Source organism: Pan paniscus, chromosome 15 (genome assembly GCF_029289425.2).
Source record: "Pan paniscus chromosome 15, NHGRI_mPanPan1-v2.0_pri, whole genome shotgun sequence".
Taxonomy (NCBI): Eukaryota; Metazoa; Chordata; class Mammalia; order Primates; family Hominidae; genus Pan; species Pan paniscus.
The window spans coordinates 70,312,362-70,331,829 of record NC_073264.2 but is presented as its reverse complement, the minus strand read 5'-3'; the positions used below and the strand labels follow the sequence as shown (position 1 = coordinate 70,331,829).

At 42.2% G+C, this 19,468-nt stretch overlaps 1 protein-coding gene across 9 annotated transcripts in view; it reads right to left on the bottom strand.

The window, feature by feature from the left end:
• The window catches only part of EXD2 (exonuclease 3'-5' domain containing 2), a 52,996-nt gene extending 34,207 nt beyond the window's left edge, over nt 1-18,789 (bottom strand). The window contains exons 1-4 of one of the 9 annotated variants that reach the window (XM_008977808.4): nt 18,237-18,340; nt 5,819-5,902; nt 740-995; nt 18-397 (exon numbers count right to left, since the gene is read on the bottom strand). In XM_008977808.4, coding sequence (XP_008976056.1) covers nt 18-350 — 333 coding nt within the window. In that variant the 5' untranslated portion in view covers nt 351-397; nt 740-995; nt 5,819-5,902; nt 18,237-18,340. Of the gene's footprint in view, nt 1-17; nt 398-739; nt 996-5,818; nt 5,903-17,788 lie in introns of all 9 variants that reach the window. The other 8 variants (XM_014347634.4, XM_003824090.6, XM_003824092.6 and 5 more) reach the window with 8 other exon arrangements.
• Nucleotides 18,790-19,468: the final 679 nt, after the last annotated feature.

The following is a 19,468-nucleotide window of genomic DNA, read 5'->3' as shown; positions in this document are numbered from 1 at the left end:
TTTGCTTTTTAACTTACCCACTCACAGTCAATTCCAAGTACTGGAAAATCTTCTAATTCACTTCTAAGCAAGGGCTCGATTTGATCCCACTCTGCCTCCTGAGACACCGTCACCACCTTTGCTTTAAGGATCCGTTCCTCCCACGAGGATCTGGGGGCACTGGAGTGCAGCTGATCATCTTCTGGAGGGGGCAGCTCTCTACTGCCCAGCACTTTCTGCTGTGGCTGTTGGGTCACAGGACTCGTTTTACTCCTTCGGCGGCGCTGGATGCCTTTCCAGAGGACAAACCCCCCTACAGCCACACCCAGAAGGGTAGTCACTGTCAAAGCCACTAAGTTCTGTCTAGACATCTTCGACTTTTCTACTCTTTAGAAAAGCATATCACTAATCCCACAATCTGCAAAACAAATGGCAAAAATATATTTATATACAGAATATAAACCTTTACATAAACAAGTTTTCCTCTAAAAAATGCCCCATTTATAATCTCTGTGCCCACAAACTAAAACAACTGCTATAAATTTCCATGTGAAATAGTAGCAATGGTTTAATTTCTTCATCTTTATAATCTCTGTATTCCATCTCTATCTCCATCCTCACCCCAGGAAATCTCCCTGCCCTCTGACAGTTCCCCATGGCTCTCTTAATGATATAAAATCATATCAGCCAAAACAACAGGCTATCTACACAATGAAGTGTGATCTAGGAAGAAAAAAAAAACAATAAGCTAGACTCTCACCTCTAACTGCTGATTAATGAATGAATTTTTTAGTTAATGGATCTTCTTCAAAGTATTTTGTATTTTAAACCTTTGATCACCTAACAGTTGAAGGAAAACTTCTGCTTCTCAGTTTAAAAAAAATTGTAATCATCAGTCAGTTTGTAGGGAGACTTTTTTTACTTCTCTGGAAGGTGCGGCAGTGAGGGAGTGAAGGAAACAGGTTTGACTCAACACTTTCTGTTGCTCCAGAAGGCTCAGCAGTTCTCCATAGAAACTGATACGGTTATTGTAGGGTAAGGCAGCGGGGGTACAAAAGAGAAAGGATCAGAAAAGCAAAAGAAAAAGGTAGAACTTAGAGAGACATACAAGATGCATAGAAGGCGGATGCAAACTGAAGTGTCCACAGCGCCAGGCAGGTTAATGTAAATCAATGAAGCAAGCCACAAAATGGTCCCTTTTTCATTTTTCTGTAACATGTGGCTTTCTCCATGTAGTTTCTGTTTTCCTACATGTGAGAAAGAAATGAGTATACAGCACTATTTCTGTACTATTAAAATAACAGTAAAAGTACAACAGTAAATAGTAAGTGGCCTGGGCCGGGCGCGGTGGCTCATGCCTGTAATCCCAGCACTTTGGGAGGCCGAGGCAGGTGGATCACGAGGTCAGGAGATCTAGACCATCCCAGCTAACACAGTGAAACCCCGTCTCTACTAAAAAGACAAGAAATTAGCCAGGCGTGGTGGCGGGCGCCTGTTGCCCCAGCTACTTGGGAGGCTGAGGCAGGCGAATGGTATGAACCCGGGAGGCGGAGCTTGCAGTGAGCCGAGATCGTGCCACTGCACTCCAGTCTGGGTGACAGAGTGAGACTCCGTCTCAAAAAAAAAAAAAAAAAAAAAATAGTAAGTGGCCTGGCCAGGTGCAGTGGCTCATGCCTGTAATCCCAGGACTTTGGGAGGCCAAGGCAGGTGGATCACCTGAGGTCAGGAGTTCGGACCAGCCTGGCTAACATGGTGAAACCCCATCTCTACTAAAAATACAAAAATTAGCCAGGCGTGGTGGTGGGCACCTGTAATCCCAGCTACTCGGGAGGCTGAGGCAGGAGAATAGCTGGAACTTGGGAGGTGGAGGTTTCAGTGAGCCGAAACTGAGCCACTGCACTCCAGCCTGGGTGATAAGAGTAAGACTCTGTCTCAAAAAAGAAAAAAAAAAAAAAAGTAAATGGCCTTTGGTCTCAGGGCCAGGGAGAAAACATGGAGCAGCAACCATTCAGCACAAGCTGATGATCCTGTGCAGGAAGAAGGCCCAGTGTGGTCAAATACTTTGCTTGTTTAAGATAAGTCAGGTATCTGAATTTTACATGAAATGTCACCATTTTAAAATGCTGGCAATAAACTTACAGTTTTAAAAAATATTGCGCCAGCCAAACAAAAACACCCTAGGCACACACCAGGCTACCCATCTGTGGCCTCTGGCCTAAAAGCTAAATTGCCCAAAGACAGAGCAATCAGCTGCACCCTGCCTACACTTCTCTATGGCTGAAGGTTTCCCACTGAATGTGTATGGTTTTTATTACTTTTTAAAAGTTTCATCAATAACTTTAAATTTTTTTTTTATTAGATGGAGTCTCTCGCCGTCGCCCAGACCTGTATGCAGTGGCATGATCTCGGCTCACTGCAGTATCCGCCTCCTGAGTTCAAGTGATTCTCCTGCCTCAGCCTCCCAAGCAGCTGGGACTACAGGGGTATGCCACCATACCCAGCTAATTTGTGTATTTTTAGTAGAGACAGGGTTTCACCATGTTGGCCAGGCTGGTCTTGAACTCCTGACCTCAAGTGATTCACCTGTCTCAGCCTCCCAAAATGCTGTGATTAGAGATGTGAGCCACTGCACTGGGCAAAAAAAAAATTTTCATATTTACAATAACTTCTGGATTATAATCATGCCTATAGAGATATGTATTAGAGAAGAAAAACTGAATCACAACAATTATTAGAGTAATAATGAAAAGTGGTAATAGTTATGCTGTTTTAAAAACATTTACTTTATTCCAGAAACTGTGCTAAGAATTTCATATGTATTTTCTCCAGTGCTTTTATTGAAGAGAAAACTGAAGCTTAATGAGATTAAATAACTTGTGTAGAGAAACTGCTGATTAAGGTACTCTGAGAAGACATAAAAGTCCTTCCCTTTTCCACTCTAAACAATGCAAATGCTGGAGAAACCACTGAAAAGATAAAAATGTAAAACACAGTTAAGCCCCCAAAAGAAAGAAAGAAATCATCAGGTGCCAGAAAGGAAGGAGGAAACCCCAAGTGGGTGGAAGGCTGGGCGCAGTGGCTCATGCCTGTAATCCCAGCACTTCGGGAGGCCGAGGCAGGTGGACGGCTTGAGCCTAGGAGTTTGAGATCAGCCTGGGCAACATGGTGAAACCTCATCTACACCAAAAATATAAAAAAATTAGCTGGGCGTGGTGGCACATGCCTTAAGTATCAGCTACTTGGGGGGCCTGAGGTGGGAGGATAGCTTGAGCCGGGGAGGTCAAGGCTACAGGAAGCTGTGATGGTGTGCCACTGCACCCACTGCACTCTAGCCTGGGTGACACAGTGAGACCCTGTCTCAAAAAAAAAAAAAAAAAAAAAGTGAGTGGGTGGGAGATGAAGCTGGGCAGAGACCAGAACTCATGCCAGCCCCAGCACTGGAGTATATCAGCAACCCAGAGGCAGAACTCTAGGCCACAGGCCCAAGACACAGCTGGAATCCAGGGGAGTGCCACCCTATCCACAAACCAGAAGTATTTACCCACCTTGGCCTGGGCAAGCCACCTGCCCCAGGCCAAAGGCATGAACAGAGTCCCTTGAAAGAGGAAAAATCCTCAGCTGGGTGCAGTGGCTCACACCTGTAATCCCAGCACTTTGGGAGGCCAAGGCGGACAGACAGCTTGAGCCCAGGAGTTTGAAATCAGCCTGGCCAACTTAGTGAAAGCCCGTCTCTCTACTAAAAACACAAAAATTAGCCAGGTGTGATGGTGCATGCCTGTAATCCCAGCTACTCGAGAGGCTGAGGCATGAGAATCACTAGAACCTGGGAGGTGGAGATTGCAGTGAGCCAAGATCACGCCACTGCACTCCAAGCTGGGCAACAGAGTGAGACTATGTCTCAGATAAAAATAAAAAATAAATTAAAAAATAAAAGACAAATCCTCAAGCCTACACTTCTCTATGGCTCAAGCAGATACAAGGCCCAAGTTCACATTATCCTCATAAAAGGGAACCCTAAGCCAAGAAATTGAATTTACACTGGTTCAGAACTGGTAAATTCTATTGGAACCAGGCAGAGTCTATCATAACACACACACACACACACACCCCACATAGGACACATACAGGACTACCATGAAAGATCAGTCCCTAGAAGGGGTCTCACAATGAATTACAACAAAACAAAATCCTAAAGCCAATAAAAATAGTGCATAGAGCCATCAAACAAAGATTTCCATACTTGAGATCTGAAAAGGACTTTAAAGAATATTCAGAGATATTAATGAAAATAATAACTAAAACAAAGACAAAAATATATACATTCTAGATATGAAAAATATTTATTAAAAATTTTTAAAAACTCAATACTCAATAGACAGGTTAAAATGTAGACCAGACATACAGAAAGAGTTAATGAATTGAAGAAAAAAATCTGAGGAAGTCACCAGAATGTAGCAGACAGATAAAGAGGGAGAAAACATACTGAGGCCAAGCATGGTGTCTCACGCCTGTAATCTCAACACTTTGGGAGGCCGAGGTGGGAGGATCACTTGAGCCCAGGAGTTCAAGACCAACCTGGGCAACATAATGAGATCCCATCTTTACTAAAAAAAATTTTAAAACAGAAAGAATACACAACAAAGCAGAGACATGGGGAATGGACTGAGAAACTCCAATATTCATGGAATAAAGATTTGGAATGTATGAGGGGGGTCAGATGTGGTACTATTCTCTGAGCCCCAAGCTGGATAAATTAAATCTATTCATAAAAAGACTCATATAAGAATGTTCATAGCAGTTACTTGTTTGTAACAGCCAAAAACTGGAAACAGCCTGTTAGCCTGAATGATTAATGTGTGACTGTTGGTTCATTCATTGTCTGTCCATGAGAACAGGAACCTTAACTGGCTTTGTTACCACCATTTTCCCCAGTGACTAGCACGGAGCTGATGATACTCAGTAAATATTTACTGAATGAATGAAATTCAGCTCAAGGTATTATATGTTAACATTTGTATGATAAATGTCTCTAATTCAATCACCAGATTACAACATTCTGTTTATTGAAATGAAAAAAAGTTTTTCACCTTATCGAGCCTTGATGTTATAAAGAGGTAGTATGGTTCAGTACTGGGTTGGGAGTCAGAAAAAAATCAAACTGTGGTAACAGTTTACTCTGGGATCCAAGCTTTTCGATCCCTCACTAAATCTCATCAGTGAAACAATCTGTCATTCTTAAGTTTTTTATATAAATTAACTGAACATAAAACTTTTTTTTTTTAAGACAGAGTCTCACTCTGTTGCCCAGACTAGACTGCAGTAGCACAATCACGGCTCACTGCAGCCTCAACCTCCTGGGCTCCCACTTCAGCCTCCTGAGTAGCTGGGGGTACAGGTGCATGCCACCATGCTCAGCACATTTTTTGATTTCTTGTAGAGATGCAGGTCTCACTATATTGCCCAGGCTGGTCTCAAACTCCTAGGCTCAAGTGATCCTCCTGCCTCACCTTCCCAAAGTGCTCGGGTTATAGGTGTGAGCCATATGCCTGGCTAAATATCAATGGCTACCTAATGATAGTAGGATTACGAACAATTTTTATTTTTCAAATTTTATACGAATATGTACATATTTGTAATTAGAAAAATACACTCTTTTTAAACTGGTGCTCTTTAGAGATAGGCAATCCCACTTGACAAAACACAGAATCATATTCTTGGAATAAATCACACTTTAATGAGTTAAATGATTATGTATAAAGTGTTGGAATGTAGTATATGGTAGACAACACAAGACCTAACATCAAATAGCGTAGGCTTAAATCCAGCCTCTGTTACTCACTAGCTGTAGGAACTTAGCCAATTTGCCAAACTTCTTTAAGCCTCAGTTTCCTCATCTGCGAAACAGGAAGGACAGTCTCCTCATCTATGAAATAGGAATACCGTGATGTAGGATTACTATGAGGCTTAAGTAAAATGATAAATAAAATTCACCTAGTATATTGGCTAGAACATTAGGATTCTATAAATGTTAGCTATTACTACAAAACCACAGAACTTCTATTAAAGGAAATCAAAAAATCAGAGTTAAAATTTTGGAGTCAAGTTCAGCTCCCACCCAATTCAAGAATCCTTTCCGTGATAATCCCGACAGATCATGACCTAGTCTCTGACTGAATACTTCCAGTAACCGAGTTCATCACCTTCAGAGGCAGTTTTTGTTGAAAGTCCTTGTGATCTATAAAAGCTTCCTACTTACAAATTGCCCTTTTTGACAGCCTCTGCAATGACAAGTGTTTACTCCCTCCTTAAAGCCTGTTAAATAGGTGAAGAGAGCTCTGAGACTCCCCTTATAGTCTTCCTGTGACCTGGTTTATAGACTCTCCTGGCCAAAGCCTTCTGCACAGTCCCAAGTTTGTTAATGTATCTCTTCAAATGTGGCATTCAGGTCTATATGCAATACTTGAAGCCAGGCATGATGTCTCAGGCCTGTAATCCCAGCACTTTGGGAGGCTGAGGTAGGCGGACTGCTTGAGCCCAGGAGTTCAAGACTACCTAGGGCAACATGGTGAAATCCCATCTCTACTTAAAAAAAAAAAAAAAAAATTACAAAAAACTAGCCAGGCATGGTGGCATGCACCTACAGCCCCAGCTACTGAGGAGGCTGAGATGGGAGAATCACCTGAGCCTGGGAAATCAAGACTGAAGTGAGCTGTGATCACATCACTGCTGTCCAGCCTAGGCAACAGGAGTGAGACCCTGTCTCAAACAAACAAACAAACAAACTTGAGACACGGTCTAACTGATGCAGGCTACAGTGATACTATTACTTCCCAGCAGCTGGATCCTATATTAATGCTGTATGAAATGATACATTTTTTAGTAACAGAATCTCATTGTTGGGTCATATAAAGCTTGTAGTAAATTAAAATTCACTGATGCCAAATCAAGTTCTCCATTTTATATATTTGTAATTTATATTTTGTACTTAAATCAAAAATCCTTCTTCTAAATTTCATCTTGTCTGTTTCAGCCAAATGTTTCATCTATTGAGGCCAATCTGCATCTTGATTATGCTTCCCTCTCAAACATAATTTTATATACAAAACTGAATATTTGTTTTCAGAGAAAATAACATCTCCTAACATACGCTTTTATTAATTCATTTTTATTTGAAGAGGTTTTGTGAACTGCATTTTTTTTTCTTTTCCAGCCAAGGGATTCATTCAGCAAACTTTTTACACAACACATTATATAAGTCAGACACTGATAGACCCCGGGTAAAAAGAGTCGAAAGGCACAATCTGCCTTAGAAAAATTCATGATTTAGCCAAGGAAAAATACACGTAATGAACAAGTTGCAAAGAGTGAGATAACACCAACAAGTGAAGCACACACAAGTACACGAATGGCTTGGACTTGAGGAAAGAGTGGGGATATTGTTTTTATTTTTATTTTTTTGAGACAGGGCCTCACTTTGTCACCCAGGCTAGAGTGCCGTGGCATGATCTCAGCTCACTGCACCCTTGACCTCTTGGGTTCAAGTGATCCTCCCACCTCAACCCCCCAAGTAGCTAGGACCAACCACAGGCACATGACAGCACCCCAACTAATATTTTGTATTTTTGGTAGAAACGGGGTTTTGCCAGGTTGCTTGGGCTGGTCTCAAACTCCTGAGCTCCAACACCCGCTAATATTTTATATTTTTGGTAGAAACGGGGTTTTGCCAGGTTGGCCAGGCTGGTCTTGAACTCCTGAGCTCAAGCGATCTGCCCACATCAACCTCCCAAAGTGCTAGGATTACAGGCATGAACACCACACCTGGCCGAGTTGGGGTATTATTAAGAGAAAACATGGCTGAGTACGGTGGCTCACACCTGTAATCCCAGCACTTTGGGAGGCCGAGGCAGGTGGAATACCTGAGGTCAGGAGTTCAACACCAGCTGACCAATATGGTGAAACCCCATCTCTACTAAGATTACAAAAATTAGCCAGGTGTGGTGGTGTGCGCCTGCACTCCCAGCTACTCAGGAGGCTGAGGCATAAGAATCGCTTGAACCCGGGAGGCGGAGCTTGCAGTAAGCCGAGATTGCACCACTGTGCTCCAGCCTGGGCAACAGAGCAAGACTCTGTCTCAAAAAAAAAAAAACAAACAAACAGAGAAAACACTTGCTGAGAGAGACGGTGTCAGAGACTGGCATTCAAACAGGAGCAAGAGTTCTCCAGGTGCAGGAGCCAGACAGGAGGAGGGCACTGCAAGTGGAGGGAACAGCTTGTGCACAAATGGGAAGGGCAGGAAGCACCACAGGATAGGTGAAACATTTAAACAACTGTAAAATGTAGGTGGGCACAGTGGCTCACGCCTGTAATCCCAGTACTTTGGGAGGCCAAGGTGGAAGGATCACCTGAGATCAGGAGTTTGAGACCGGCCTAGTCAGCATGGTGAAACCCCATCTTTAATAAAAATTCAAAAATTAGCCAGGCATTGTGGCGTGTGCTTGTAGTCCCAGTTACTCAGGAGGCTGAGACATGAGAATCACTTGAACCCAGGAGGCAGAGGTTGCAGTGAGCTGAGATCATACCACTGCACTCCAGCCTGGGGGACAGAGTAAGACTCCATCACAAAAACAAAAACAAACAAAAAAACCAACGTAAGATGTATTATACATGTAAAATATACACCAAATTTTTGAATACTTACTACAAAAAAAGGATGTAAACTTTTTATAATTTCCATACTCATTTTTTTTTTTTGAGATGGAGTTTTGCTCTTGTCACTCCGGCTGCAGTGCAATGGCACGATCTCAGCTCACTGCAACTTCTGCCTCCCGAGTTCAAGCAATTCTCCTGCTTCAGCCTCCCAAGTAGCTAGGGCTACAGGTGCCCGCCACCACACCCGGCTAATTTTTGTATTTTTAGTAGACGCGGGGTTTTACCATGTTGGCCAGGCTGGTCTCGAACTCCTGACCTCAGGTGATCCACCCACCTCGGCCTCCCAAAGTGCTGAGATTACAGGCGTGAGCCACCACGCCTGGCCTCATACTGATTTTTATGGTGACTTCTTTATTGTGGTAAAATATATATAACATAACATTTACCATTTTAGCCTTTTTTTTTTGAGACAAGGTCTGGCTCTGTCGCAGAGGCTGGAGTGCAGTGGTGCGATCTTGGCTCACTGCAACCTCCACCTCCTGAGCTCAAGCCATCCTCCTATCTTAGCCTCCCAAGTAGCTGGGACTACAGGTAGTCCCCACGATGCCTGGGTAATTTTTTTTTTGTATTATTTTTATAGAGATGGGGTTTCACAATGTTGCCCGGGCTGGTCTCAGACTCGTGAGCTCAAGCAATCCCCTAGACTCAGCCTCCCAAAGTGCTGGGATTACAGGCCTGAGCCACCACGCCTGGCCCATTTTAGCCATTTTTAAGTGTACAATTCAATGACAATAAGTACATTCACACTGCTGTGCAACCATCACCATCACCCATTTCCAGAACAACTTCATCCTTGCAAATAGAAACTGTAATTCAACAAGAATTCCCATTCTCTTCTAACCCCTGATAAGCCCTATTATACCTTCTATCACTATGAATTCCACATTGATTTTTTAATATTTATGTTGAAATAATGCTTGGAATATACTGGATTAAATATAGTCATGTGCTGTATAACAATGTTTCGGTCAACAACAGACCACACATACAATAGTTCTACAAAATTATAAGATTACAATGGTGCAGAAAAACTCCTATTGCCTAGTGACATCATAGCCATCCTAACCGTCCTAACGTTGCTGCACAATGCATTACTCACAAATGTGTGTAATTATGCTGGAGTTAACGAACCTACAGCACAGCCAGTAGTATAAAAGTACAGCACATGCAATTATGTACAGTACATACCTGATAACGACAATAAACGACTATGTTACTGGTTTATGTATTTACCATATTTTTTATTTTACGGTGTACTCCTTCTACTCATAAAAAAAATTAACTGTAAAGCAACCTCAGGCAGCTCCTTCAGAAGTTATTCCAGAAGGCATTGTTATCATAGATACAGCTCCATGCCTGTTATTGCCCCTGAAGACTTTCCAGTGGGACAAGATGTGGAGGTGGAAGACAGTGATATTGATGATCCTGACTCTGTGTATGTCTAAGCTAACATGAATGTGTGTGTTTGTGTCTTAGTTTTTAACAAAAAAGTTTAAAAAGGTAAAAAAAAAAATTTTTTTAAGTTGAAAAGAGCTTATAAAGAGATAAACATTTTTATACAGCTGTACAACATATTTGTGTCTTAAGCTGAGTGTTATTACAAGTCAAAAAGTTAAAACAATTAAAAAGTTTATAAAATAAAAAAGTTATAGTAAACTAAGGTTAATTTATTATTGCAAAAAAAATTTAAATAATTTGAGTGTAGCCTAAATACACACGTGTTTATAAGATCTAAAGTAGTGTACAGTCACGTCCTAGGCCTTCACATTCAGCCACCACTCACTCACAGGTTCACCCAGAGCAACTTCCAGTCCTGCAAGCTCCATGCATGGTAGATACCCTACATAAGTGTAACACTGTTTATCTTTTCTTGAGATGGAGTCTCACTCTGTTGCCCAGGCTGGTGTGCAGTGGCGTGATCTCGGCTCACTGCAAACTCTGCCTCCCAAGTTCAAGCGATTCTCCTGCCTCAGCCTCCTGAGTAGCCGGGGCTACAGGCGCGTGCCACCACACAAGACTATTTTTTAAATTTTTAGTAGAGACGGGGTTTCACCATGTTGGCCAGGCTGGTCTTGAACTCCTGACCTCAGGTGATCTGCCCGCCTCAGCCTCCCAAAGTACTGGGATTATAGGCGTGAGCCTCCATGCCCGGCCCACTGTTTATCTTTTATACCACATTTTTACTGTACTTTTATGCTTAGGTATGTTTAGATACACAAATACCACTGTGTTACAACTGCCTACAGGACTCAGTACAATAACATGCCATATAGGTCTATAGCCTAGGAGTAATAAGCTATACCATACAGCCTAGGTGTGTAGTCAGCTATGCCATCTAGGTTCGTGTAACTGTGCTCTATCGTGTCCACAAAATGACACATTTCACAGAACAGATCCTCATTAAGTGATGCCATTACTACAGTTCACCTTGTTTCTTTTTTTATCTTTAATGTGGCTACTAGAAAATTTTAAATTGGGGCTCACATTCTACTTCTAATGGACACTACTGTGCTAAAATATAATGTGCAAGTAAGGAAATAGAGATGATGCTGGAATGAGTAGATACAGGACAAGTCATGAGGGGGCCATCATTATCCTACAGGACACTGGAGAGCAAATAACAGACTTATAAGGAGAGTGACAGGATGAGACCACCATGGTACTAATGTGGGTGCTAGCCTGGAGGAGAGCAAGGCTGTAGGCAGAGAGACCTGTTAGAAGCTCATAAAGCAGAGCGGAGAGGCAAAGAATACTCGAATTATGGCAGAGGAAAGTAGAATGAAAAAGAACCACAGCTCCTAAACAGAATGACTGCATCACAACCACCTGGAAAAACAACAAAGTCATCAACCAACTTTTAGAAATTATATGGTAATTCAGAAAGTCTGATGAGTATAAAATCAATAGCTTTCCAAACCTATTATAAAAATGTGAAAAAAGAAATCTCATTCATAATAGCAATATACCTGTATACTATTTTAAAACTACATAAAAAAACCACATAATCACATACACAAGTCTAGGAAAGAATTCAACAAGAAATGTGTCAGATCAATACAAAGAGGAACAGAAAACTTTAGTGAAGATCTAGAAGAAGACCAGAAGAGTGGAGATGTATGATAGCAGATGTCAAACAGGACCAATCATGTGCCAGGCACTTTACATGTACATATACACTCATATTAAAGTATTCATTTAATCCTTTCAGTAACCCTATGTGGGAGGTACTATAATTATCCTATTTTTGATAAGAAGAAAAGATTGTTTTATAGAAATACTCAAAATAATATGTAAATTCAATACAAACTTCATTTTAAAAAACTTTTTAAAGAATGAATTGACTGTGTGCAGATGAGAAAAATGGATGCAGCAACATGGATCAGCTGGAGGCCACGACCTGAGTGAATTAATGCAGGAACAGAAAACCAAATACTGCGTGTTCTCACTTGTAAGTGCAGCTAAACACCCAGTACACATGGACATAAAGACGGGAACAACAGACACTGGAGACTACAGAGGGGAGGGGAAGACAGGGAAGGGGGCCGCAGGCTGAAAAACTACCTATACCCAATACCTGAGTGAAGGACTCATCCATACCCCAAACTCCAGCATAACATGTTACCCATGTAACAAACCTGCACATGTACCCCCCTGAATTTAAAATAAAAGTTGAAATTATAAAAAAAAAAGAATGAATCGACCATCGAGACAGTGAAAAGACAACCCACAGAATGGGAAAAAATATTTACAAATCATATATTTGGGAAGGGTGTGTATCTAGAATATACAAAAATCTCTTACCACCAAATAATAAAAAGACAGACCAATTTTAAAACTGGCTAAGAATCTGAATAGGTATTTCTGTTCTTTATTTTTTAATATATTTTTTTAGAGACGAGATCTGGCTTTGTTGCCCAGGCTGCAGTGCAGTGATGCAATCACAGCTCACGACAGCCTCAAACTCCTGGGCTCAAGTGATCCTTCTGCCTCAGCCTCTTGACTACAAGTGTGCTAACTGAACAGACAAGTCCAGCTAACTGAATAGACATTTCCTGATAGAGGGTATACAAATGGCCAATAAGCACTTGAAAAGATGTTCAATATCAGGAGCTGTTAGGGAAATGCAAATCCAAACCACAATCAGATACCACTTTACACCAAGTAGGATGGTTCTATTCAAAAAAACAAATAAGGCCAAGTATGGTGGTGCACACCTGTAATTCCAGCACTCTGATCCAAGGTAGGAGGATCACTTGACGCCAGGAATTTGAGACTAGCCTGGGCAACATAGTGAGACCCTGCCTCAAAAAAAAAAAAATTAATTGGCCAGGAGTGGTAGTGTGCCTATAGACTTAGCTACTTGGGAGGCTGAGGCAGGAGGATTGCTTGAGTTCAGGAGTTTGAGGCTGCAGTAAGCTTTGATCACTCCACTGCACTCCAGCCTGGTCAACAGAGTAAGACCCTGTCTCTCAAAAAAAAAAAAAAAAAAAAAAAAAAAAAAAGTGCTGGCAATAATGTGGAGAAATTAGAAATCTCATGCATTGTTGGTGGGAATGTCAAATGGTACAGCTGCTCCAGAACACAGTCTGGCAGTTATATAACCTAGCAATGCCACTGGCAGGTATATACCCAAGGGAAATGAAAACACATGCCCATACTAAAGTTCATAGCTATTCATAATAGCCCAAAAGTGGAAACAACCCAAATGTCAATTAGTTGATGAACAGATAAATAAAATGTAGCATATCCGTTATGTTATGAGTTGAATCGTATTCCCCAAAAAGATATGTTGAAGGTCTAACCCCCAGAACCTGTGAATGTGACCTTATTTGAAAATAGGGTCTTCGCAGATGTAATCAAGTTAACATGAGGTCATACTGAAGTAGGGCGCGCCCTTAATCAACTATGACTTGTGTCCTTACAGGAGGAGGAGAAGAAACAGGCTTACGCTGAGCAAATCCAATGTGCAGACAGACACACAGGGAAGGTGACCATTTGAAGACAGAGGCAGAAACTGCAGTTGTGCAACTGCAAACCAAGAAATGCCATGGATTGCCAACAACCACCAGAAACTAGAAGAGGCAAGGTAGGATTCTCCCCTAGAGCCTTCAGGAAGAGCACAACCCTGCTGACACCTTTATTTTGAACTTCTAGCTTCCTTAACTGCGAGAGAATAAACCTCTGTTGTTTTAAGTCAGCAGTTTGTGTTACTTTGACCACAACCCTACAAAACAAATATACCATAGGATGAAATTTCATTCAGTAATAAAAAGAATGAAGTACTGAAACATGCTATAGCATGGAAGAATCTTCAGTACACTATCCTAAGTTAAAGCAGCCAGTCACAAAAGACTACACATTGTATGATTCCTTTTACACAAAACACCCAGATCTAGAAAGACAGAAATATTAGTGGTTGCCTAGGGCTGGGGTCTCAGGGGAGTCAGGGATAGGGAGTGACTTCTAATTGGTATGGGTTTCTTTTTGGGGTGATAAAAATGTTCTAAAATTAGACTATGGTGATGTTTGCACGACTCTATGAATATACTAAAATCATTAAATTGTACACTTTGAAGAATTGTATGGTGTGTGAATTACATCTCAATAAAGCCATTAAAAAATGATTTGGAGCTGAGCATGGTGGTTCACACCTGTAATCCCAGCATTTTGGAAGGCCAAGGCGGGTTAGTCACTTGAACCCAGGAGTTCAAGACCAGCCTGCGCAACATGGTGAAACTTCATCTCTATAAACAATACAAAAATTAGCCAGTGTGGTGGTACACACCTGTAGTCCCAGCTACTTGGGGGGCTGAGGCAGGAGGATCACTTGAGCCCAGGAGGTCAAGGCTGCCACTGCACTCCAGCTGAGTGACAGAGTGAGACCTCATCTCTCTCTTTTTTTTTTTTTTTTGAGACGGAGTCTCGCTCTGTTACCCAGGCTGGGGTGCAGTGGTGCAATTTCAGCTCACTGCTACCTCTGCCTCCTGGGTTCAAGTGATTTTCCTGCCTCAGCCTCCTGAGTAGCTGGGATTACAGGCGCACACCATCATGCCCGGCTAATTTTTGTATTTTTAGTAGAGACGGGGTTTCACCATGTTGGTCAGGCTGGTCTCAAACTCTTGACCTGGTGATCCGCCCATCTCAACCACCCAAAGTGCTGGGATTACAGGCGTGAGCCACCGCGCCCGGCTCCCATCTCTTAAAAGAAAAAAATAATTGACAAGTTGACTGTAAAATTAATCTGGAAAAGAAACTAATAATAACCAAAAATATTGTTTTTTAAATGAGAGTACAAGAGCTGATATAGTATATGACTTCCAATAAAATAATAATCATGATGGAGTATTTACCCTATTAATGTCAACATATAACATATAGTTTAATATAGGATGTTGTGGTATTGGTCCAGCAAAATAGAAAACTATGCCATAGAACAGAAGACAGTCTAGAAACAGATCCTGTATGATAAATGAGCACATGAGGCCAGGCGAGGTGGCTCATGTCCATAATTCCAGAACTTTGGGAGGCTGAGGGGGGAGAATCTCCTGAGGCCAGGAGTTTGAGACCAGCCTGAACAACATAGCAAAAACTCATCTCTATCTCTACAAATAAAAATTAAAAAGAAAAAAAAGAAACTAGTACATGGTAAGTGTGGCATTTCGGATTAATGGTTCAAGAATGGACTGACTAGGCCGGGCGCGGTGGCTCACGCCTGTAATCCCAGCACTTTGGGAGGCCGAGGCAGGTGGATCATGAGGTCAGGAGATCGAGACCATCCTAGCGAACACGGTGAAACCCCATCTCTACTAAAAATACAAAAAATTAGCCAGGCGAGGTGGTGGGCGCCTGTAGTCCCAGCTACTTGGGAGGCTGAGGCAGGAGAATGGCATGAACTCGGGAGGCAGAGGTTGCAGTGAGCTGAGATCGCGCCACTGCACTCCAGCCTGGGCGACACAGCGAGACTCCGACTCAAAAAAAAAAAAAAAAAGAATGGACTGACTGTTCGAGGTGACAGTATTTGGAAAACAACAATTACACACACGCAATTCCAGAGGAATTAAAGAAAAAAAACTATTCCCACAAGAAGAACTTCAAGGAGAAAACAGAGCTTTAGGAGAAAACCCTCCTCTCTCTAAAAGTAGAGAAGGATTTTTCAACTTCAGCACAATTGACATTTTTGGCTGGTGAAATTCTTTGTTGTGGGAAGCTTTCCCGTGCGCTGTAGGATGTTTAGCAGCACCCCTCGCTTTTACTCACTAGATAACCAATAGCAGCACCATCCTAGTGGAACAAACAAAAAATGTTTACAGACATTGCCAAATAACCCCGAGAGCAAAAATCTCTGCCATTTAAGAACCACTCGGATTGGGAATGATAGCCACAAAATACAAACACACACATAACAGACTGATAAATTAAAACCTAAAATTTTAAACTCTGTTTCAACAAAGATGCCATATAGTTAAAAGACAAGCAACAACTTAAAAAAGCAATAAGCAGGGAGTAAATATTATAAACACATATGAATAACAAAAGATCAAAATCCAGAACATATTAAATACTATTATAAATCAATAAGGAAAAGACAATCTAATAGAAAGAGATGTTTCTCAAAAGAGGAAATACAAATGGCTGACAATCATGAAGATGTTCAATCTCAATAGTAATCAGGGGAATGCAAATTAAAACAGCAATGAGAAATCACTTTTCCATCCATCAGATTGGCAAAAACAAAAAAGATCGATACCATTAAATGATCAAAAGAGCATGGTGGGCCAGACACGGTGGCTCACACCTGTAATCCCATCACTTCGGGAGGCCAAGGCGGGCGGATCACTCGAGGTTAGGAGTTTGAGACCAGCCTGGCAAATACGGTGAAACCCCGTCTCTACTAAAAATACAAAAATTAGCCAGGCGTGGTAGCGGGTGCCTGTAATACCAGCTACTCGCGAGGCTGAGGCAGGAGAATCGCTTGAACCTGGGAGGCAGAGGCTGCAGTGAGCCGAGATAAAGCCACCGCACTCCAACCTGGGCAACAGAGCAAGACTCTGTCTCAAAATAAAAATAAAAAAAAGAGAGAGAGAGAATGGAGGAAATTATTATCCACTGTGGGTGGCAGTTTGGCATTCCTAAATCCCCATACTCTCCCACCCAGCAATTCCACCTGCAGGTACCCATCCTTGAGAAATGCTCTCACATGGGCTCTCACAGAGGTGTGTGGGAAGGATGTTCTCCGCCATACTGTGTCTAACAATGAAAAACTGGAAACAATCTATGGAATCTTACATAACCACGGAATTTACAGAGCAAGTAGAAAAAATAGGTAGATCTCTAGGTACTGACAAAGAAAAAATTCCAAGACCCGTTTTTAAGCATAAAACGTCAAGTTGTGTAATGCACAAAACATGCATATTTGTAAAAGTTTAAAGCGAAATCTTACAAACATATATCTTATACGTACACATACTTGTCAAATAAATGCAAAGAAAAATACACACAAACTGACAACAGTTCTTATTTTGTGGGAAAGGGACTGGTAAAGAAGGTGGAGATGGAAAAAAAACAAAATCAAAGAGGATCTGTCTTCCACACTCCCCATCCTCACCACCAAGAACATCAAGCTAAGAAAGATCTGTCTTGTTTAAAATTTTTACATAATTTTGTTACAAGGCTTTATGCACGGACTATAACTAGAATATTTTAAAAATACATTTTTAAAACAAGCTCAACTTGACCAAATTTAATCCATCTTCCCCGCTGCGCCCCAACCCGCACTTCCTAATTCCTATGATTAACAAAACCTTTCAATTCCTTCTATCCTTGGAACAGAACTAAGAAAATAAAGTATAATTTCAATTTTGTGTTTTTGAGGAGAGGGTATATAAAGGAGTTTGAATGTTGGAATCATATCAAAAGCTTATCGGGGGATTGGTTTGTTTGTATTTTAAGGAGCAGATGTCAATTTTGTAATAAATAATGATTAAGGTTCTTAGTTTTGATCCATCCCAGGGATGTGAAAAGCGAAAGAGGTGGCTCCCGGCAAGGCCCAGAGCAGGGTGTGGTCTGGGAGTCAGGGATGGTAGCGAGGGTGGCGGCTCACACGAATCCAGGGGAGAAAACAGCAGCTGTTGCCGCGTCGAACCCGCAGCGCCCGAGGAGCTACCAGGTGCCGCGGGAGGGGCCTCCTTTTTAGCTGACTGGGACACGCAGCCTCGAAGGTCTGGTAGAGTCTCCCAGGGAGAGGGTAAGGGGGTCGAAAGGAGAGGCCCAAGGAGGGCGTGGGAGGCCGCGGGCAGGGGTGAGGCCCTCCTTGCGCACCTGGGTGCTGAACCGCCCCGCCGTGTGCGACGGGGGCGAGGGGGTCACGCCGAGGGGCGGGGAGAGGGGCAGGGCCAACTCGCTCCGGGACAGCGGGGTCCCCGCAATGTCAGCCCCGTACACGGTAATATCCCCCCGCTCCACGACCCCTCTTAGTCTGCACTGGAAGCACCCCCTGCCCCGCGCACAATCCTGGTGCAAGGCTTCGACGGCTTCTGAGCCTCACTTACCTGCTGTCTCGGACTGGGCCGCACACCTGCAGCGGGCTCACGTTAAAGACCTGGAACCTGTGCGGCCGCCTGCGCGCACCCACCCGGATTCACTAGGGCCGTAACCACTTCCGTTCCTGCGACAGGCCTGGAGGACGTAATCCCAGCTGGCGTGTGGGAACGGGCAACGCCATTTTGTACGGAAGCTACTGGGGCAGGTGATGCCTACCCAGTCTCTCTCCTCTGTTGAACAAAGGATCTGTTAAAATTGGAAGGGCTTAACGTCTTCTTCAGAAAAGTGACGCATTTGTTACTGGGATGGTATGTTTGTGTTTTGGTTTTGGCTTTGAAGGGAGAAACCTCCAGAACTCTCACAAATGTAATATGGGACATCGAATTTTCATTCTTTAGTATCCTGCGTACTGTTTTTCTGCTAAACGATAACAGTAAATAGAAGGAAAGACACTGTATTTAAATAATGTAGTCTTCATTAGCAGTGCATATTATCCTATAGCCACTATAATAATTTTATGTACCCTCCTTTTTTTTTTTTTTTTTTTTGTAGATACTGTCTCCCTACATTGCCTAGGCTGGTCTCGAACTCCTGGGCTCAAGCGAACCTCACAACTCGGCCTCCCAAAGTGCTGGGATTACAGGCGTGAATGCCCAACCTATGCCATCTTTTATAGCGATAACCACAATACTTTCTGTTTATATATTAAATCGTTCATCCAATCAGTCTTTATTAGCAATTATATGTGAGGCAGTTAATCTGTGCTACATGCATGCTTTTCCTTTCTCATGGAATGTGTAAAACAGAAGGAGAAATGAGATGTGCATAAATAACCAATATAAGGTATAATAATAGCTACCGTTTGTTGACTTTGTGCTCACCTGTTGCTAGGAACTTTGCAAAGCATTTTACTTATTTTTTCTCCTTTAATCCCCATAACAACCCTGTGAGGCAGTACTATTATTAGTGCCGTTTTACATAAAATAGAAAAAGGTTAAATAACTTCCTCAAGGTAATTCAGCAAGTAAGCACCCGAGTTAGGAATCAAACCTCATATTTCTGATTGCAGAGCATGTGGCCCCATCCTTTATACTATATTGCCTTCAATACAAGGGCAAATGTTTTAAATTCCATTGAATGAGTACCCATGGGGGAAATTTCCAGCTATTATAGAGGATTAACTCCCTGAATTTTTATCTGCTCCATCTTGAAACACTTAAAAAACAAAGGATAAAGAGGA